At 44.2% G+C, this 22,581-nt stretch overlaps 2 protein-coding genes across 3 annotated transcripts in view; one reads left to right on the top strand and one right to left on the bottom strand.

Annotated features, from left to right (window-relative positions):
• zcchc17 (zinc finger, CCHC domain containing 17) overlaps window positions 1-22,581 on the bottom strand; it is a 190,822-nt gene that overhangs the window by 20,157 nt on the left and 148,084 nt on the right. The window lies entirely within an intron of this gene.
• Window positions 1,253-22,434, top strand: pum1 (pumilio RNA-binding family member 1). 2 transcript variants are annotated; one of them, XM_072371084.1, is made up of 23 exons: window positions 1,253-1,359; window positions 5,602-5,774; window positions 7,882-8,004; window positions 8,147-8,215; window positions 9,487-9,592; window positions 10,257-10,450; window positions 10,784-10,956; window positions 11,049-11,313; window positions 11,414-11,507; window positions 12,418-12,516; window positions 12,654-12,796; window positions 13,187-13,325; window positions 13,521-13,655; window positions 14,043-14,342; window positions 14,505-14,747; window positions 15,070-15,340; window positions 16,665-16,794; window positions 16,912-17,046; window positions 17,715-17,852; window positions 18,542-18,667; window positions 18,876-18,997; window positions 19,542-19,734; window positions 20,597-22,434. In XM_072371084.1, the coding sequence occupies exons 2-23, from the start codon at window positions 5,613-5,615 to the stop codon at window positions 20,726-20,728; spliced, it is 3,492 nt and encodes a 1,163-aa protein (XP_072227185.1). In that variant the 5' UTR covers window positions 1,253-1,359; window positions 5,602-5,612; the 3' UTR covers window positions 20,729-22,434. The 2 variants fall into 2 exon arrangements, with proteins under 2 accessions (XP_072227185.1, XP_072227186.1); XM_072371085.1 differs by having other exon boundaries at window positions 9,490-9,592.

Consider the following 22,581-nt stretch of genomic DNA (forward strand, 5'->3'; position numbering starts at 1 on the left):
GGATAGTTCAAGATGAAAAAATTTAATTATTGCACCTTAGCAGACAACTGATCCAGCTGCAAAATGTTGCACTGCACATTTCCCAAGACTGATGTTTTTAGTACCTTTAACATTAAACTATCCTGACAAACCTACAGTTGAAGCGTGTGAACTGTTTTTACAGTGTGTAAAATGCAGTCTCTTTGGTGGAAGTTTATCTTGCTGCTGTATAAGCTGACTTGGGCATCTTGGTAAACTCTATTTTACTGTGATATTACAGATTAGTCAGTTTATCACAAGGATTTTTCTAATCAAAAAGTGTCCAGTAGATCAAAATGTTGTCAAGCAATTATTGATAATGTAACTATAATCTAACTACACATTTGTACAGATGTAATCTGGACTGATTATATTTACTTGTTTTTGTGATCTGTTTATTTATTTCTAATTACATGCCAGATGCCCCCAGTTGTTACCCAACTTTGTTTAAATATAAATATATGGAATAGCTCATATGTAGCTTTAATGACTATGTAATTCGGCCATAAAAGTGCATGGGCCAATCCTAAAAATGTCCATAGATGTTACTCTTGGGGCAACCATCATCCTCCGAATACGCATTACGTCACCCACACACACCGATTCAGGGCAGTCTTCACCACGGTCTGCAGCCTCGAAGTCGCCACTGGAACATTCCCAAAAGGCGGCTGGCTGGGGTATTTTTATTCCGTGGGTCTCACACACCCCCTGTTCACACCGTCCGCTTACATTCCGGAGATGTAACGGAGCGTCCAGCAGCCGCACACTGGTTGGCCGTGTGGTGCAGCACGTTGCCATGGCTGCAAGAACCCGTTACCGTAGAGACCCCAGTGCTTTGTGTATAATCCACCCCGACGAAGTCATGCAATATCACATTATAGCTATAAAATAACAACACATCGTCACGTGTGTACCCTAGTTCTAATAACCTGTGTCCAAAATTCAATTATGTTCTCTTGCAATGTTTGTGTTGTAGCCTCCTCGGTATTTTTGTGATTTGTTCCTGGTACTCAAGCAGCAACAACTATACTTATGTACTGTAAAAATGATTTACTCCTCCACCGACATATATGTGAATGCGGTTCAAACTAAGTCATAACAAATACGCTACACAGCTGACAGACTGACAAACAGACAACACACATAACAAAGAACCGCTTCGGTATGAACCCTCCCTCCCCTCTCGGTTGGCGCAATGAACCGTACTCTCCCTCTCATCCCTTCCCGTCATGCAGCGCTGCTGCCTGCTCCTCCGTCGAGCCGCCATGTTGTCGGAGTGAAAGCCTGGGGTGTCAGAGAGAAACTGGGGCCGAAATCCGCGACCATCCACCCTCTCCGCCGGTGAGTATCACCTCGTCTCCGGTCGACTTTGCAAGACAGATTAGTTATTCATGCATCTATGTGGATATTGTTGCTTTTCGGGCAAGGCGTGGGGTGAAACCGTTGGGTTTTGTGAGGCTGAAGCGTCTGCCTCCCTTTCAGCTGCCTGCCTCCTTCCTCCCGTTGTGTTGGTCTTCCGCTCCAGACAGCTCTCGGGCCTTTGTTAGCATCCGCGTCACCGGGACCTGTGGGGCTGCAGGTTCGGCAGACAGGTGGAGACCCGTGGGGGGGTAATTAATAACAAAATAATAACGTTGAAAGACTGGCGACGGCGTTGAAAACATTACCCTGAGCCCGTGTTTAGACACCGGTTCGAGCTTCTGACGGGAGGCCGTGTTATTGTAGGTAGACACAGGCAATGCACCCTCCATAACTGCTCCGAGTCTGGCGTGAGTGGAAGCAGATGCATGAAACGGAAACCTGGGTAATTGTCTCGAACTATGTTTTCCAACCATCTGCACATTCTCTTTCGTTGCGATGTGTCATGTCTTTCACGAGGGGGATGTTGCTCTGTTTTGAGACATCGAGCGTTATCTCCTGCTAGCTGCAGGTTGCCTGCTCGTATTGTCACACCCCTGTCCGTGCCCGGTATGCGGTGGATTGATCCCGGGTACTGAATGATTAACCCTGTTAGACTATGGAACGCGCTGCCTTGTTTCCGGATGCTAAGTGAAACTCGCAGCGCACCGAGCCGTGTGCGCTTCTCTTTAGGGGGAATGGCCGTGCTGTGGTGGATTTCCGGGTGTTTTCTGTGCCTGAATTTTAAGATCTAGCACTGGAATGAAGAGCTAACATTTCCTTGTTGCCGAATGCAGAGTTGAGCAAGAAAACAAAGGCAGGGCCGCATATGTGGACGATAAGTTGGCAGTCTGGTTTGTTTTCATCTTTCCAGGCTGTTCAGCTGGCCGGTTCATGGTCTCAGCAGTCTCGGAAAGCTGCATATGTTTAAAGATTCTTAGTGTCAGTCTCTCAGAGGTAATTACTGCATATGGCTCAGTGTTTAAAAAGAGGTGTTTGTCATTTTCTCATGGCCTGTAGGGACACCATAGGAGACAGCACATTCTGAAAGAGATTAGAGCTTGTTGGATAAAGAGAGGCTGTAAAATACAAATTATACCCCTCTTCCTGCTAAACACCACCGAGGGCTGATGTGACAAATACTGCCCACAACCATCATTTAGCTGTCTTGGATTTTTATAACTGTACATTTAATAACTGACTACCCTTCACTCTTCACCCAGGTTAAGTAACAAGCCCCCCCCCCCCCCCCCCCCCCCCCCCCCCCCCCCCCCCCTTGACCTTTTCCAAAAGGGGACCACCAGTTTGTCTCCATGCAAATAAAGTCAGTAATCTCTGCGGTGCATACATACCTAAACAAATTTGGGCTAAACAAATAACAGAATTGTTTTGCACACTGAACATGTAATGTGGTTTTATTCAGCTCTGAAGGCTAAAGTTTGTGGTGCTAAGCTAACTGTGTCCCGGTTTATATTTGGGGTGCATACATCTAAGATATTAAGCCCAAACTGAACATTGGGATCCTCACGAAGATGCGATTTTTTTTTTTTTTTTTAAATGCAGAACTCTCCTGTCGTGAAACTAACAAGTGTGTTATTCTATCAGAAATCCTACTGCGCTCATATCTCACCCCGAGGTACCTCTTGAGTGCAGTTTCATAACACATCTCTGCAGATAGAACATCTACAACCAGCGAGGGGTAATTAATCAGTGACCTGAAGTAAATGCTCATCATTGGGATGCCTGTGATGTGTGCAGACTTAATTTGTATATGTTGCGCATAATCCTGTTTGAACTTTTATCTTGTTGGACTTCAAACCATTACTTTAAAAAAAACACAGGCTACGCTCACGTTTATAATATGTCGTGCAGCTACGGATTGACAGTCGAATTATCTGCCACGCAGGTAAACTTCTGTTATCTTGCGCTGATTATCTACGAAGTAACTTGATGGCAAGTTGCCACTTTGACCCACAGCTGTTTGACTTGCAGTATGAGTAACATCAGTGCTTTCCCACTCTGTGCAGTGCACTCTCCAGTGTACACACTGGAGCGTGCACTTTGGGCCTTCTTTGGGGAAACCTCTGACTTAATAACTTAATTTCGCTCAAGCTTCAGCACTTCATCCCACACCGATCAATTAATTTGGAATGAATTTTTAACGAGGTGTTTGTTACATCTTTAGTTATTAAGGCAAAAATAATGGTGCTGTTGTTGCTGGTTTAATGTTAAATCCATGCCTGAACAAGTAATCTTTCATTAAGGTATGTGTTATTGCAGTGCACTTGTGATTATAAGCGGTTTAGAACGCTAAAATGACACAGATGTGATTTCCCTCTACGGTCTCTCGTAATCTTAGATCGTTAAGGTTGTGCGACCTGAAACATAAGAGAAGATAAAGATTCTTTAATTGCCGCTATACGAAGGCACCGTGCGGTGAAATTAGGGCAGAGCTTTCGTTTCAGCAGACATGCGTTCTTAGATGCTTTCACTCGTGCATTCGTTCCACAGAATAGGAATAGTGAATATGAAATATATAAATACACACAAAATACTATGTTACCGCCACTAAGAGTAGTACTACTAGGAGGAAAAGAGGGGGGGGTACCGTATTTTTGTTTAAAATCTTAAAAAAAAATCTAAAAGGAGAAAAACTCATCGATACTATTTAGTCAGCAGTAGCAGTGAAGTATATTGCAGCTGTGAGTAGGTTTAGCAGCAGTCGGAGGGTGTAAGTAATTCATATTATTCTCCCATCTGTGAGCTAACAAGTCTCTGCAAGTAAACTAAACGTAATCGGAGGTTGTGTGAGAGTCTCAGATGACCATCGTTCCAATGACTTTCCGATCTGCTGGACAAAAACTATATTTGAATAAGTACAAATATAGCCCGTTAGCTGCGTGTTGTCCTTGGTTATCGTGTCAGTCGTTCTGACCTGCAGTGTTATTAGGACTTTCTGGTTGGTCAAGTACTACCAGCAGCTTATTTATGCCTCTCTGTTGAAGCCATCTCATCTCGTGTGATGAGTGCAGCTCGTAAGATGTGTTTATTGGACAAATAGAAACTCTAGCACACCTCTGTTGAAAAGTGACATTTTGTGGCTTTGCGAACCTGCAGCTGAACCTCATCTGCATCCTTTTGTTATGGATTGTGCACCGTGGCCCAGACTTCTCAGACAGATGTGAACAGTAGAGCAGACGCAACGCGCTGCCTGAAGGAACCTTTAAGTTCCATTGACAAAAGTTCTTGGGGCTAAAGGTACCTGGGTACTTTAAACTGAAATACAGTTTTTGTTGAAATGGTGAACAAATGCATCCTCGGCAGAGATGGAAGTCCCGCTTCCTGTGTTTCTGTATTCCAAGCTTCTCTGTCCTATGTTTTGGTTGCTGGTCAGGCTAACGGCGTTGACGACTCCCCGCTACTTTGTGAAATAAAGATCACAGAGTGCAGTCTGCATTGTACGGCTCGCGGTGCAGTGTTTCCCACAGAGTTGGATTCTATTTGTGGCAAAGTTGGATGGGACTGGGTGGGCGGAGGGCTGGTTCATGTGCGCTTGTGGAACAAGGCACGTCGTTATTTTCCTGAATTACATCATGAAATGATACCGTGTATAAAGTTGCTCCACTGCAAATCCTGAAGTTTCTTGAAAGTTTGTGAGAAAATGATAAATTAGCAGCGCATTCGGCCTCCTCTCCAACGAATCTCTCGTGCAGCAGATGTACTGACTCCACTCTCCTGCTGCTGGGTCTGTTTAGAGTGGCCTCCACCTCGCAGCAGATCTCCCAAAGAGCAGAACGGTGACTAGCATCATGAGGCCTTGTCTAAGTTGGTGGGGCTTGTGCTCGGGACAGACAGCGGAGTGACATCAAGTCTCTTACTGAAATAATCAAGCAAGCATGTACTGATCAAACCACATGCTTCAGCTTAAAGGGCTTTTCTCCACTGAGAGATGGATAAGATCAGGGTCCGATTTGATCTGGCTGTGTCAAGATGGAGAGCCCTGCGAGCTGTTGGAGGACTCACAAATCGACACTGGCGTTCAGTTTTTGCAGTGCTGCATTTCAACATCGAGTCATTGTGATACAGCACATTTTTATTGAACAGATCTGATGTTAAAACTTTATCAAACATTTGTTTGTTCAGTGTGTTGAACCTAATCATATCGCTCCCCCCCCCCCCCTCCAGGCTGTGGTGGAATGAGCAGTGTGTGTGTGTTGAAGAGGAAAGCAGTGCTCTGGCAGGATTCATTCAGCCCCCACCATAGAAGTACATCTCCCAGCATGCCTGTGGTGCTGAGCAGCGGAGGACATGCACCCCCAACTGGACAGACCCCTCAGGCCACACCCCCCAGCCAGCAGGTAATACCCGCCCCTCTGACACCTGTCCACCTTTCGCTCATTCATTCATAAATGAACGCGTGTGTCGGGTCGCTGAAGACTGGGACACCTGACAAACATGGATTTCTCAGTTATTCGGTTATTAATTGTGAATTAAGTGCCGAGGTGACGAGGCTGGCATCGGTTAGACACAGTTGGCCCAGCCTCCCGGCTACATTGTGGTTTGGCACAGCACACCATTGGTAACGTGTTCCAACACAGGCTACCAGAAGAACCGGCATTCACTGTCAACTACAACAACTTCAGTTCATCGAGGGCTGTTAGTCACTTTTCCTCCAGAGAGTAGCCCGGAGTGCTGCTAATATAGTTGCAGTGCTCTGGTTTGATAAGCCCTCATTTAGTAATAGCACATGATCACACGGCGCTGTCTTAGTTTACATCACGACAAAGCCTCTTATCATGTCCATCCTACTAAAAGAATTTGTTCTCGTCTCTCAAAGAACATATGAATTACATATGGCCGCGCTGGTCATGGTCAGCGTATTACAACATTAAAGAGAAGAGGGAGAGAATTGTTATAGGGCTGATAAGTGTTGAACAGCATTCATTCTCATCCTTTGGTTATATTTGCATTTGATTCAGAAAATCTCATGAACCAAGTTATTGTAGTCTTATCTTCGAGCCTTGGGGCTTTTTCAGGGCTGTTATCTGCTAAATAAATGGAGTTAAGTTTGGGTCAGCCCAGCCGGTGATAGCAGCTAAAGCTAGGAGAACCTGCTTTATCATTTCAATTCCCTGTTTGGAAGCGTGATGAATTCCAAGAACTTCATCTTATACGCTCAACAGTTCCAGATAATGCTAAACCAAAAAATAAAAAGATGTAAATTCAGAGGGTTCAAACATTTTTAAGGGAGGAAACATTACAATAGTGATTAAAAGAGTCACTTAAATGTTTGTAATGTGGTTGGAAGAGCTCAGAAATAGTAGTTTTAGGAGAATTAGACTGTTTTTCGCATTCAGAAACTAATACACTTTTTCCTTTAAAGTTTTCTGTGTGTACGTTTAACGGTGATGTTCGGTTATCTTGGATCGTTTGCTAAGTATTCGTGGGATTAAACGACATAATCACGATCCCATCCTGCATCCAGAAGCTTAAAAAAAAATCTGAGTGAAACTATGGAACGAGTGCCAGAAGCATTTTCTGAGTGGAGTCTCAAACGGAGAAAATCCTTGTTTCTACACAGAAGTAAGGCATTTATTGTTCACACAAGGTAGAGGTTTATTGACTGAAATCTCTTTTTCATTGTTAATGGCGTTGCCGTTAATAGCACTTACTTGTTGCAGAGCAAAAGAAGCATTTTAAGATCACAAGTTGATTCCAAGTAATGACAAATTACTTTTTGATAGTAAAACTTTGTTTTTTTCCAGATATATTAAGGAGGAAAGAAGTTTAATGTCTGATGTCTTAGTAATGCGTCCCACTGTGTAAACAGATGACTAAACCCATCTGTTACTAGTACATGTTTTCTGTGGATTCTTTGTAATTTGGGAAATTTTCCATCTAGCCTCGAAATGAGTAAGAGAGAAAGTCACCTTGAGCGTTTCTGGTGAAAAGAGATGCCTTGTTTTATTTGAGTGTGTTTGCGTTTCAGACAAGAGCGTGTGGCCCTGAAAGCCTCAGCCCCACATGTTTTGTTGATGATGATGCTGAGTTTTGAAATTGCATGTTAAATAATGTCCTTTTTTTTATGTGGTCGAGCAGTTGGAAAAGTATAAAAAAAACCAGACCTTCAGATGTGGTTTTATCGCATATTTTTCCAATGCTCTGCAAATGAGTTACTCAGTTTTTGAGGTAGAGAGACTGAAGAACTTTTATCATTTGCATATCCTGTTCAGAATGAAAGCATAGAGGGAGGAAAGAGAAACTTTCATACTACTTGTGGCTCTCTAAGTCGAGCTTGTAGCACTCTTTATTGTTTGTCTGGTGTCGACAGGTACTCCACATACGTTTCACGTGTAAATCGAATCAGGATCAACTTTGGGAGCCACTTGTAAAAGGTTTAAATCCTGTTCATTGCGGGCGTTTGACCTGGGTAATATGCACGTGTTTGCTCGTGTCTCCCCTAAGGGTGTGGCGGGTGCTGGACGTTCCCAGGACGATGCCATGGTAGACTACTTCTTCCAGAGGCAGCACGGTGAGCAGCCCGGCAAACATCGCTGGCCCACTGGAGACAACATCCACGACAGTCAGGTATGGATTGATGTGGCACGGAAAGATGTGGTTTGAAGAAACCACTTAAAAAGTAACTTGATTAGCTTAAGTTTCGGCGTTGGTTTAGTTGGTGTCTCCGGTTGTCACTGTTTTCATGACTCAGTGGGATGTGTGTGCGCAGGTGCGGTCGATGGACGAGCTGAACCATGATTTTCAGGCTCTGGCATTGGAGGGACGTGCTATGGGAGAGGTAAGCCACAAGAGTTTCTGCTCAGGGTCAATTAGAAGATGATGCATGCTGCTTTAATGCCTCGGCTTTTCATAAAGCATGTGGTCAGTCCACTGCTGATTTCTAAATTCGGATTAAAATGGCTGCTTTTCATATGTCGCATGCATATTCCCAGTACCTGACATCAAAACGACTGCTTGGTATTTCAGAGCTTTCGTGTTTTCTTTGGCTCAGTGAGTAGATGATGGATTACTCCAATGGATTCCAACTTGAAAAAACGGGGAAATCCACGGAGCCTTAAGTCATGATGAGTTGGCATTGTTCTGTGATAAAAACAGACTGAGCAGGGATGCTTTTTGGTTTAAGCTGCTAGGACTTGCCTTTTGGTGTTATGGCAGAGAAATCCCATTCCAGACGGTCTGATCCATCAGAACCATTTGATTTGGGGCAGACTTTCTTTTCTAAATGTTGGTTGACATTTGGTTCCACATTAAATGGCGCTCACTGAGCGTTTGTGAGAGGCCCCCCCTTTTTTTTTTTTTAAAGACTGTTTCTTTGATGCTGCAACTCTGCTGCAACCTTTCTGTCTCTTCTCCAACACAGATTTGATGAGGGCATAATTATCAACCAAACTTATCAGTTCCAACCCTTTCATTACATTTGGCAAGACCGTTTGTGTTGAGCCAAGGCCTCCAATTAGTTTTGGCTTGTTCGTGGTGCTGACGAATGTTTTGTTTTCATAATTGAATGCTGTTTTGCTGCTATTAATTATGTTGGTAATAAGAAGAACAGTGTTAACGGAAACGCACAGAAGACGCTCCACAAAGCCTCTGTTTTTCTCGTCGAAAGCGTTTCAGTTTAAAGTTGAGATGCCTCCGGGAGTTTTTGCCCTCTGTTGCCAGAAGATACAGATCACACAAGCGTTCACAAAGGCAGTCTTTCACTTTAAAGAAAGTGCTTGTTGTAATGGAGAGCGAGGGGAGATGTGCAGATAAACAAGCAAGCTGCTGATAAGATGCCAGAATCCAGACACTGGTCAAAACTATTTGGAGCAGTTGAGATTTGAGATGGTGTGGTGTTATCCTTTTGATTCACTAATTAGTACAAATGAGGGTCAATGTGTCTCTAAAAGATGCACAAAAGTAAAATAAATCTAGAGATTATGGCTTTAGGAAGGTTTTATGACCTTTTTACCCCCTTTAGAATGTGGGTGTGTGTTTTTTTTTTAAAGTAACCATGTCTTTTTTGCTTCTTCCATCTGTTTCTGCTTTACGTTGCTTGTGCCTCTGTAGCAGCTCCTAACTGGTAAAAAGTTCTGGGAGGCGGATGACTCTGGGAAAGATGGACCAAAAGGGATCTTTCTGGATCAGTGGAGGGATAGCGCATGGGGCGCCTCAGGTATACAGCTGTCTCGGATATCTTTTATGGGATTGTTTTCTGACTTTGTGGCAAACGGGAGGCTCAATCGCCCCCGGGAGCTTTCCTGTTTATTTAGTTATTCGTCACCTCCTCCCCATAAGAACATGGAGAACATCACTGTCTGGAGCTAGGGAAAAATATATTTAGACTCCTGTTTGAATCAAAAGCTTTCGTCAAAGTGAAATCTCTGTCATGTTCTCCCAGATGATGATGTCTTGCTGCATCAAATGAACTTACTGTAGTTATTTTTGTAGACATGACAGAATAAATATCACTGATCTTCAGTGTAACAACACACACACCAAAGGGATATACAGAGGCCCATTTGAGCTGCTTCTTTTTTACACTTTTAGTTTTTGAGATAATCATTTTTACATGAAACTGTTGGAGCAATTGTAACAAACTGAACAATGAAGAATATTAAAGAAGTGCAAAAAAAAAGGGAAAACTCCAGCACAGTCAAATATTTTAGCCCCACTAACCATTCTTCACATTTGTCCAGGCCGTAGTTAGACTTGTGGTTAAGCAGCATTATTGACCTGTTATGCATCCTTTGTAGTTGATGTTGTCAGTGCGTTGGGTAAACATGTCGTCTGACCATGAAATCAGTTGTGATCGATGGTCTCTGCTCCTATTGTGACAGATCACTCGGTGTCTCAGCCGATCATGGTGTCCCGTCGGCCAGGCCAGGGCTTCCACGGTGGAGGTGAAGTGGGGGTGGGCTCTGTGATGTCGCCGAGATCTGAAAGTGGAGGGCTGGGAGTTAGCATGGTGGAGTACGTTCTGTCCTCCTCGCCGGCGGACAAACTGGATTCTTGCCTTCGAAAAGGACCTTATGTAAGTGTTTATCTCCTTTTTCTCAGCGTCATCAGTCTGTTCTCTCGTTCAGTCTTGTTCTTCCTCACTTCCTTGAGTTCTGGTGATGTTAATTGTAGCTTTTTTTAAATGTAATTGTCCTTAGCAGTTGTCAGGGCTTCCATTGCCTGGATGCACCCAGTTTGTAATTGTCTTCCCTGTTTGTACTGTCAACCAGTCAAGGGGACCTTGTTGACTCTGCCTCTTGTTTGGCTGTCCTTCCCTCTCCTTTTGTGCATTTCCCACCTGCCACTGTTATGTCACGAGGACGGCTGCATTTCTGTTTCCATTCAGCAATCTTTCTCCGTGATGCAGGGGCAGAGGGACGGGGAGGTGGAGGAAGAGAAGAGAGAGAAGCCAAAGACGGCATTTGAGGGAGAGAAACTAAAAGAGTTAACAGAAGGTGAATCTGATGTCATCAGTGATGTCATCAACCCTAACGGGATGCCTGTACAGAATGGCCTCGACGTTGACGTCAAGGAGTTTGGGTAGGACACAGTGCGACACGTGTCATTAGAGCCGTGGTTGTTATTCAGCCACCTTTTCAGGTGTAAAATGAACCTCTCTCCTGTCCTTCCAGTCGTCCCCCAGGCAACATGCCCCCCCCTGGCCCTGAGGGCGACCTGCTCGGAGGCCCTGGGGGAGTAGGGGCTGAAGGCTTGGCAACCCTCGGAGGTGGCGGAGGTCCCAAACCTCCCGAGGACTTCTCTGGCGTGGAACAAGGTGGTGTTACCATGGACCCAATGGAGTCAGTGATGGAGCCTCTTCAGTTTGACTACAACTCTCAGATGCCCATGGACTCTGCACCCACTGTGGGCTTATTTGATTACACTAACCAGCAGCAGGTAAGGGTTGTAGGCAGAGAACGCAGCATGTATTAATCTGTCAGGAGCTTTCTTCAGCTGACATGAAAGTGTGATTCACCTGCCCTCGTGCTGTTTGCAGCTGTTTCAGAGAAACAATGCCCTCGCCGTGCAGCAGTTAACAGCAGCCCAGCAACAGCAGTACGCACTGGCAGCCGCACAGCAGCCTCACATCGGTAAGTCTGTGTGGATATACAGCGACATATGAGCAAAGAACCTCAACGTAAATAACAGACGACCGTGTGACTTTTAAACACCTTAAAACTTTGTCTGATGCATCTTAAAAAGTCTTCATTTAAGACTCTGAAGCCATTTGCTACAGTTTTCTGAAAGTGTCAAATACACAACTCGATGGAAAGATCATCTAAAAATGTGCTCAGTCTGTACATTTCTCTTGCGTTTGGTCCTAATGGGTTAAAGCAAATGATGTGGATCCGTACCAGAGAAAACATCCACCGAGGAGCTCATTTAAGAACAATAAACCGTACATGATTGCCAACAAAGCAAGTTGGTAAGAGCCTCCAATTGGAAAATCATTGCTGTGATTGTTATGTTTTATTAAGTTTCAGCTGCCAACAAGTTCTTAAATCCTGATACAGTGAGCGGTTTCCCATTCCTTAAACAACCGCATCAGAAGATAAAAGCTGTGGTCGTGGGAAAGATGGTACTCTGTTTCACAAGAGTCCAATTATTAGTCTGCATCAAGCAAACAAAATGACGAAGGACATTGCTGAGACTGCTAAAAGCGGAGTTGACTTTCCCAACGCTGGAAGAAAAGTGGTGAAGATTCATCTTCATCTGGTTGCAAGAAGATCGTGAGAGATCCCTTAAATGTTTGGTGAAATAACAGAACAGAGAATCAACTCTGAAGCAAGTAATGCTTTACATTGTAGTCTTGCACACCCTCCTTAAACATGGAGATATGTGATTAAGATACGGTCCTAATAAGGGATTTGTCGAGTATCTTCAAAGTGGTTAACGTGCCTGAAATGTTCATCGAATGGATTTTCTATAAATAATTTAACTAGTGCATGTTAGAAAACTTGTTTAGCCCTGGTTCATATGTTCCCTTCATGTGTTTTTCAGGTCTGGCCCCAGCTTTTGTGCCCAACCCTTACATCATCAGTGCCGCACCACCAGGGACGGACCCCTACGCAGCCGGACTCGCAGCAGCGGCGACACTCGGTGAGATCTGCGTGTTTGAGATCCACCCCCTCTGCACAGTTCACACCCATTTAACGTTTAAAGTTCCTCCGTCAATCATCTTCATGAACATAGACGTAGTTGCCTAATATCTCATATGTATACCCATTTGTCTGTAGGCCCTGCAGTGATGCCTCCCCAGTACTATGGTGTGACGCCCTGGGGGGTCTATCCAGCCAACCTTTTCCAGCAGCAGGCTGCTGCAGCCAACAATTCAGCCAATCAGCAAGCGGCAAACCAGGGCCAACAGAACCAACAGCAGGTAAGTTGGCTATCTGCCAAAAAAAAAACCCTTTCAGTGTTGCGAGATGCTTCTGCCAGAGTTTTCGCGTGCCTGTTTAAATGTGCGCACAGGACCTGCTGCTCTGCTGGAAAAACCCTCGGCGCTCACATAGATTATAATCCAGGAAAGGTCACATCCTATGGCTGCTAATTCTTTACTTGTCCTTCACCCATATGTGAACCCATGACTGTTTATTACATAGCACTGTGTGTGTCAGTGAGTACACATTCTGTTAAATATTAACTTAGGAGCCGTATACGATAGAATGGTACAGCGCTGTATGTCTACAGGACACCTCAGCCTTTTTGGTGTGTAGAGACATTTTCAAACTATTTCTAATAGTTTTTCTTCTCCTCCTTTGTTGTAAAGGTGATGCGTGCTGGAGGAAACCAGCGTCCTTTGACCCCCAGCCAGGGTCAGCAGGGTCAGCAGAATGACCAGCTGGTTGCAGCAGCAGCAGTAAACTCAGCCCTTGCATTTGGGCAGGGGTTGGCAGCAGGTGTCCCTGGTGGGTACAGCATTCTGTAAATTGATTGTATTCCAGTGGAAATAGTCTCAGCAGATGAATGTAAATTGCTTTTACAGCACTTTTGTGCAGATATATTAGTTATGAATATTATAATGAGGTAGTCTGTTCCACTTTTATCTGCATGAACAATAAAACTAATGTGAATATACCTTTTTATTGGCGTGGCTTTCTCAGGATACCCAGTTTTGGCGCCTGCAGCCTATTATGACCAGACAGGGGCCCTGGTGGTCAACACTGGAGCCAGAAGTGGCCCCGTCCGCCTCATGGCCCCTGCTTCTGTCATCATATCTCCCTCCGCAGCACAAGCAGGTAACACAGTAACTCTCTTTAAGCACATGATAAGCAATCCAAACTGTCCCACTTGCTTACTATAGGTGAATGATACAGGGAGGGTTGTTATGTACACAAAACAGCAGATTATGCATTGTGGCCTTTAACAACATGTTCGGAATTTTCACTCTTGCCAGAACATGCAATTAGGAGATTATCAGGCTGTGCTTTAGATCCATAGTTGGAGTGATACCAGGAGTTCCCATGAGTCTGTGTTAATCATTATTGGAGTTTTACAAAGCACTGTCAGAAAGTGAATACAGCGCATACTTTAAATGATCTGCTTTAATGCACAAATCATTCAGTCAGATTGTTTGTATAATCCTTCAAAATATTGTGAAACCACTTTGTCCTTTACTCTTCCAGTTGCAGCAGCAGCAGCCTCTGCAGGTGGTGCCAACGGTGGTTTGGGCGGAGGGGCTAATGGCCCGTTCCGCGCCATGACGTCCCAGCAGCCTCAGCAGCAGGGTGGCCCTGGCGGTGCTCTGGGAGGAAGTTCTTTTTACGGATCCTCTTCCCTGAGCTCGTCCTCCCAGAGCTCCTCGTTGTTCTCCCAAGGCTCTGGCCAGCCTGGACCAGGGTCTGCCTCATTGGGCTTCAGCCAGCCCACTTCGTCCTCCCTCGGTGCCACTCTTGGGGCTACGCTGGGAGGTTTTGGCACTGCAGGTAAGAATACAAATCTCTCCACATCTTGTATTTTTAAACATTTAGATTAACATAAGTGGTCGGGCATAAAATGTTGTGAACAGCTTAACAAATTGTTACTGGTTACTTATTGACACTTTCTTTAGAGACCACAGTCAAATGTCTATCTTTGTCTCCCTCTAGTGGCCAACTCGAGTGGCGGCAGTGGTTCCAGGAGGGACTCCCTGACAGGCAACAGTGAGCTGTACAAGCGCACACCCTCCAGCCTCACCCCCATCGGCCATGGAGGCTTTTATAACGGCACCCTGGGCTTCAGTCCATCCCCTGGCCCTGTGGGCATGCCCCTGCCCAACCAAGGGCCCTCCCACTCCCTCACACCCCCACCATCCCTGTCCAATCACAGCTCCTCCTCCAACCTCAATCTCGGTAAGTATATTTGATATTTGATGATAGAAGAACCCAATACTTGGGGTCTGTTATCACATTATTCCATCATGACAATCTGTTTAACTGGAACATTGTTATACATGCCAGTTTTGGGGCCTCGCATCTCAAAAATGTATTTTATGTCATTTTAATGCATTACAAAATACACTCACTTTCATTTTTAAAATCAAAATATTAAACGTGTGCTGCCTGGTCTAAATGTTTCCTGCTGCTCAGTTGACAATTTTCCAAACTAAAAAGGACTTGTTTTAGTTTGAAGTTACTTCATAGTCGGACTTTATTCTGTGTGACCCCCCCACAGGAGGCCTGACCAACGGAAGTGGTCGTTTCATCTCTGCAGCTCCAGGAGCAGAAGCCAAGTACCGTAGCGCCGCCAGCTCAGGCTCCTCCCTCTTTTCACCAAGCAGCCAGCTGTTCCCGTCATCGCGGCTACGCTACGGCATGTCAGATGTGATGCCTTCAGGCAGGAGTCGCCTGCTGGAAGACTTCAGAAACAACCGCTACCCCAATCTGCAGCTCAGAGACATCGCTGGCCACATCATGGAGTTCAGCCAAGACCAGCACGGCAGCAGGTACACACGAGCAAATCCCTTCAGCCGAAAATGTCACTTGTTATCGACTATTTTGTTCTGGCTTCATAACACAGCCTTTTACATCAAACTATAATTAACAACTGCAATTATATGTGTCAGTCTGCATTTCACTTGAGCCCCCAAATCCTGGAATAATGTCGAGATAACTAGATTAATGTGGTAGAAGAAATAACCTTGCATGCAAGGAAAAAACCGACTCCGTATGGAGTTATTCTGTATGTCCAGCTGCTGTCTGCTGTGCAGCAGACGAGCAACAAGTCCTCAGAACGGGAAAAACTACAATCCAAAAAGTTAATTTAGATGGATCGTTGCTTTTCGAATTTTTTAAAAATTATTTTACTCAATTTGTTGACTAATCCTGTGATCTTGTAACATTATCATCTTGCACCATCCATCTGCTATACTTTTGTTTTAATAAGTTACAAAGAATATTTGTTACTCAGATGAGATTTCTGGCATTGTGCTCTTGCAGAACTTGTACTGGTTTTCTCTCTGTGTTTACCACCAACAATCAACTGTCTGGTATGGCTTTAACTCTGTACTGCGCAGAGGCCTTCAGGTGGTGATGGGAAACAACATCGCTCAGGTTGTCTGTTGAATGCCGACTCAAACTCAAGTTCTTTGCTGTCTTTTTTCATTCAACAGACATTATGAACAACGCTGGATTTGCTAATGTTTGATTGTGAAAAGTGTTCTGACAGTCCTGTTTTTAAGACTTTTTAAACAAAACAGTTCCTGTTGTGTTATTTTTCTTATTGTTTTTCTTGATAACTGCATAAATGGTGGCAACGGTCTGTTGTCATCTCTGCCTTGTTCTGTTTTACGGTTGGAAGATGTGCTGCTTATGCAGCAGGGGGCCCTGGAGACCACTCTGGGGTTCTGCTTTCAGCGTCTGTTGGGGTGGAACTGGTCATGCCTCTGATGCAAACTTTTCCACTGATGTGATCTATTTATACATTAAGATATCCTGTCTGCACATTCCAGGCATTTTCTTTCTTCAGGCTCCTTTCTATCCTCACTTTGCATCAATCAGTTCAACTCACTCTGCTTCAGTTCCCTCTTTGTGCTTTTGTCTGACCGTTCCCTCCGGTTAAATATTTAGGAGAACTTTCTGTCTCACTGCATTGCTTTACTTGTTTATATGTTTTCAATATCTTCCAATATTTATAAATCCCCTCTCGGTACTAAGTGGATTTTAGTAAAGCTGTCTCTACTCTCTCGTGATGTTTTTTAACTAAATTAAATCTTGAAGAACGAAAGGAGCACACCTTCAGTGAACTATTATCCTCTTTGACTTTTAAAGGTTTATCCAGTTGAAATTGGAGCGAGCCAGTTCAGCCGAGCGCCAGCTCGTCTTCAGTGAGATACTGCAGGCCGCCTACCAGCTCATGGTGGACGTCTTTGGAAATTACGTCATCCAGAAGTTCTTTGAGGTGCGTATGAGAGGAGTCTGTGCTGCGTGAGTGATTTGAGATGCAGATGGGATGTATCGCAGTATTGTCAAATGGATTTGAGGTGTACACAGCATTGCTTTGTTTGTCTGTTTTTAGTTTGGCAGTCTGGACCAGAAGCTGGCGCTGGCCGAGAGGATCCGAGGTCATGTCCTGTCGCTGGCCCTGCAGATGTACGGCTGCAGGGTCATTCAGAAAGCTCTGGAGTTCATCCCCTCGGATCAGCAGGTCATTGTAAGTGCAATTGTACCCGGGAGCGTGTAAACAGTAAAACAGATTGTACGTTTGCAGTCAGGTAACCTTAATTAAAGTTGTCATACCCCGCTATGGTATATATTTTTTAGTTGAAATCGGTGGGGAGGGGTAAGCTTAAAATATTAGTGTCCCAGTTTCAAAACGCATCTTTTAAATTTGTGCTCATAATTTAGCTGTAAGGACTGAGCATTGCTCATAGATCACAAATGCTGCATCAATAAAGAGGTGTGCTCCTCGCACTGAGATAACATTTTTCATCTTCAGCATGGGATTTATGTTGGAGCTGCCTGGTGTACCAAGGCTCCTTGCATGCACTCCATCATCGGCAACGAAAGAAGCTAACGATAAAAGGGTTTATATGCAGATGTTGAACTGCAGGTAGTAAGACAAATCTAGATGAATATCAACAGGAAATAATGTGCTTAGATTCTGTGTTTCAGGAAAGGTTTTCGGGTCTTTTCTTAATGGACTCCAATCGATTTCCCAACAGGGCATCTATTAAAGGTCCAGTGTTATTTGTTGGGCAGTGAGCCACAGTGAGAAGTAGTTTGCGCAATGTCCTCGGGCGATATTTGATTCCTCACAAACATTTACCAGGTCCCTTTACGCATTCTTCCTTGCTCTGCTCTCTCTCCTCCTCCCTGCAGAGTGAAATGGTGCGGGAGCTGGATGGCCATGTGCTGAAGTGTGTGAAGGACCAGAACGGTAACCACGTGGTGCAGAAGTGTATCGAATGTGTCCAGCCTCATGCGTTGCACTTCATCATCGAAGCCTTTAAGGGACAGGTGGGTCCCTTCTGTGCTCACACACAAACTATTTCCGCATCCAGTCACTGAAGCCTGCCAAGGTTTAGCTGACACACACACACACACACACACACACACACACACACACACACTGGCAGTGACAATATGCTTGCTGCCTCAGTGACAAAGTACACAGATACATATGCAGTCCTTTGCAGGGACCGAGTGTGTTGCCATAGCAACTGAAACATCATCCCAGTGGCAACGGCCATCTCTCCTACCTTAAAGCTAAATGTTACATTAGCATAAAGTGTTAAAGGAAAGCTCCTGTGTGTTCATGCATGTGCCATTTGTTAAGCCCACATGGACGGTTTCGGTTCAGACGCATCACTCAGGATGCTTTGACAGTACATCTCACTGATGTGTGAGGCTTCTGCTTCTCATGCATTTGCATGTTGTGCAACTGCATATTTCCTTCTGGGTGGCTCAGATTTGTTTGCGTAGCTGGAAGCAGATCAGGAATTTGTTTTCACCTTCCTTGAAGGGGTGGGTTGGTTATGTGAAAGAATGTCTCCAAAAATTTGCGCCGTAACCCGAGGTGCTTTCTGCACCACAAGTGAGAAGATTTTGAGAAAAGATGCATCAGTGCCATGTTCACTTCACTCACCTTGGCTCCGTGAACGTTTCTCAGGGGTATTGCTAACAATGAATAATTACTCGTGTCTCAGGTCTTTGCCCTATCGACTCATCCATACGGCTGCCGAGTCATCCAGCGCATTCTCGAACACTGCCTTCCTGAACAGACTCTGCCTATACTAGAGGAGCTTCATCAGCACACAGAGCAGCTTGTGCAGGTAATAAACAAATCTACAAAGACGGACCCAATCCCCGTCACCACCATTTCTATTTCTCAGACTGACGACTCATGTTGTCTTAAATAATCTCCTCACTGAGCCTCCAGATTTTGGAAGTTGGCAGCGTTTGATGTGACGTCAGAAGCACCAACTGTCCTCTTCAAGATTGAGTCAATGTGTCTCTGGTGTTTCGTTTTTCTTTTTTAAGGACCAATATGGAAACTATGTGATCCAGCACGTTTTGGAGCACGGGCGAGCTGAGGATAAGAGTAAAATAGTGGCTGAGATAAGAGGCAACGTGCTGGGACTAAGCCAGCACAAGTTTGCCAGGTAAATTCCTCCACTGACACACTCGCCTGTTTTCATGTATCATCTTTACTCGTTCTCTGAAGGCGGCTTTCTTTTCATTCTTCCCTAACTGACGCCACACCTTTTTGAATGCGGTATATGTCATGCAGGATGATATCTTACCCTGCTGGCACTTGTTACTTTGACTCTGTAAACACATTCTTTAGAGTACAATGACTCAAAAAAAGAAAACACCCAGTAGAAAACTTGTACTTGGATCTCATGTGCAAAATGTAGAGGAAATCTACATTGATTTTTCTCACATGTTTCCGTGTAAATTTGAGTTTTCATCTATAGATGTAAGAGGGTACAATGATATGTTGCATCAGATCTTAATGGGTTCATGTTTAACACTTCAGCTTTTGATTGTTTTCACACGCAAACACCAACATGTTGATTGGGGAAATAATCTAAAAAGCTGGGGACCAAAAATGGGACCTTTTCTTGTCATGATCTATAATAAGAAAAATGTCTAAAATCGTGCAGCGATGATACCCTAACTGTCCCGTTCTGCTTCTTCCTCCAGCAATGTGGTGGAGAAGTGTGTGACCCACGCGTCTCGGGCAGAACGTGCGTTGCTGATAGATGAAGTGTGCAGCCTGACGGAGGGCCCCCACAGTGCCTTATACACGATGATGAAGGACCAGTACGCCAACTACGTGGTGCAGAAGATGATTGACGTGGCCGAGCCCACGCAGCGCAAAATTGTCATGCATAAGGTTGGTGGAAGACGAAGGTTGTCGAATGTATCCAGTCAAAATGTTGGAGAAAGTTCAATATTTACTGGAATACCTGATCGAAACTGTGCGAGACGCTCTGCTAAATACACGACATGACGACCCTATGACATCATGATCACTGAGAGAAGTCTGAAGGAAGAAGTTTTCAGGCACGCAGAATGATTTTTAGGGCTGGATATTTCGCCTTGGCAGCATTCCAGAGATGCTTCCTGATGGACTGGAAACAGTCGTTTTGATTAGCGTTGGATTAATGTTTGGTACGTTCGTTCAGTTTTACATTTACTTGTAAGCTCTTGCGTAAAGCCATCGATGTTTCCAGAAGTCTTACATTTATTTACATGAAAGCGAAAGTTTTTGGAATGATGGATCAACGTAAACCTATAAAATACAAAAAGGTTTTCCAGGTGAATTAAAACAAAAAAACCGAGGTGAAATTAAATGGTCTCGGGATTTGAAAATGTGAGCTTTAAAACATCAGCTGTTTTTGTGGTTTGTGGCTCCTGAATGATTTTCATCCAGCAGTCAAAGTTTTAACTTTAAAAGAAAAAAGATAACAGAAGGAATCCTGCTGATGTCAGTAGGTGAAAGTCCAACGTCTTCGTTTGCCTACACATCCGTTGATCTTGCATTGGACACCGAAGTCAGTGGTTTCCTAGGCAACAGCACAAAGGCCGACAAAAGTACACAAAAATGAAAGAAAACCCTGCGAGCATGTAACAGACGACACTCGACTGAGGTGGCCACAAAGAATGATTTGAAAATATCAACCTAACCTCTCTGTGTCTGTGTCTATGTGTGTGTCTGTGTGTGTGTGTGTGTTCGTGTGTGTTCGTCCGCACAGATCCGACCTCACATTTCGACCCTGAGGAAGTACACGTATGGAAAACACATCCTGGCCAAGCTAGAGAAGTACTACATGAAGAATGGCGTTGACCTGGGTCCTCTTTGTGGCCCTCCTAATGGCATCATGTAAACTGACCCCTCCACCACCACCACCCTAAAATCATGTCCCACCCCCCCACACCTTTTTTCATTTTCCTCATGCTGTCATGTCCCCACCCATTTGACCCCAGCAGGCCCTTCAGAAAACATGCCCCCCACCCTCCAAATCCCCACCACTGAAGACGCAAGGTACCCCTTGTACCACTGTTTCCATGACAACCCTTTGGAAGGAGCCTGTTGCTACAGGCAGCATTAGTTTTTTTTTTTTTTTTTTTTTGGTCTGCTTCGTCACCCCTCCCCCACCTGAGCCCAGGCCTGCTGAACTGGGGGAGGGAGGGCAGCGAGTGGAGAGAGAGAGGTGAGACGTGATCCACCCACTGCTTCACTCCCCTTTGTTTTTGTTTCCCTTTCATCTCTTCTTTTTGTTGTTTCTGAAGAACTCCAAAAAAAAAAATTTCACTTTTTTGCTACTGCTGCGCACACAATCCTAGCGTCCCCTCCTCTTCCTCCTCTTCCTCCCATCCTGGCTATTACCACTATGAGATGGAACGAGTATTTAATTTGTCTGACGTCACAGAATCATAGACGAAACACACACACACACACACACACACACACACACACACGGCATCAGCTAACCAGCAGACAGATCATTTAGCATGGGAGATTCGTTTTCTGGTCTTGCTTCTATAAATATAACGTGTATACTTGGTGTAGACCTTTGCATATATATATAAATATATATATAAAACTTTGTAGTTTTTTCTGGTTTTTGATGTTGAATCTGTATCTATAATGTATCCTAGTAGTGACCACATACTTCTGACTGTATAATTGTACATTTGTAAACCCTTGTAATGTAAAAGTGCTTTACCACCCTTTTTTGGTATGAGAAGAAAAAAAAGAAAAATTCACTCTTGGGGAAAAAGAAAAATGGAAAAAAAAAAAAAAAACCTGTGCATTTCAGTGTATATTCTCACCTCCTTGGTTGTGACATATGAGTTGTTGTATATTGTAAATTGTAATATCAAAATTTTTTGTTTTGAAAAGCCCTTTCTATACAGCGTAGTACTTGTACAAAGATTTGCCACGCTTGGTTTTATCTTTATCTCGTCACTGCTTAACTTAAGACGTCGATCTCCCACTGACTCCCGATTAGACACGTTCTGTTAGACTTAGTGCCGACTTCCGGCTTGGATTTTCTTTTTCGTTTGTTTTTGACCCTTTTTTTTTGTTTGTTTTTTAAACAACCTTTTTTTCTTTTTTTTTTTATAGGAATCCTTTACCCCATGAAATGTTTGTGTGTGGGTATGCTGGCTGGGTGGGAGAGTATAAGATTTTACTCATTTAAACACCCCTCCTCCCGCCCTCCCCACCCACCCACCCCAAAAACCATTCAATTACCCATGACTGTTTTCAGGGGTAAACCCATGGATTGTACAGAGGAGCTTCTTGTGTTTTTTGGCATTTCTCTAGTGCTGTAAGTGCTGTATCATACTGTCGATGTCCTTTTGGGTGAAAGAGGCAGCCCGCCACAGCACGGTGTACATTTGGAGCAGCCTTGTGTATATTTACTACGAGCACACCTGTAACCATATGTGTATAGTTAACAGAACCTGTGTATGCTTATTGCCTGGGCAACTATTTTTTGTAACTCCTGTTGTAGATTGTCTCTAAACAATTGTGTGATCTTTATTTTGAAACCAAACTGAACAAAAAAAAAAACTTTGAAAATTTGCCAGTCTCATGCGTGCTTTTGTTATGTTTGCGAGCCGTTCGGGAGGACGTTTCGGTGCAGAGTATCTGATGTTTTTTGTGCCTAGTTGGAAGAAACTGGATCAGGGTTATAGCTGTCTGTTCCAGTCAGTTGAATGCAGCCTGCAG

The sequence above is a fragment of the Leuresthes tenuis genome, unplaced genomic scaffold (assembly GCF_036924035.1).
Source record: "Leuresthes tenuis unplaced genomic scaffold, fLeuTen1.0.hap1 SCAF_18, whole genome shotgun sequence".
Lineage (NCBI taxonomy): Eukaryota > Metazoa > Chordata > Actinopteri > Atheriniformes > Atherinopsidae > Leuresthes > Leuresthes tenuis.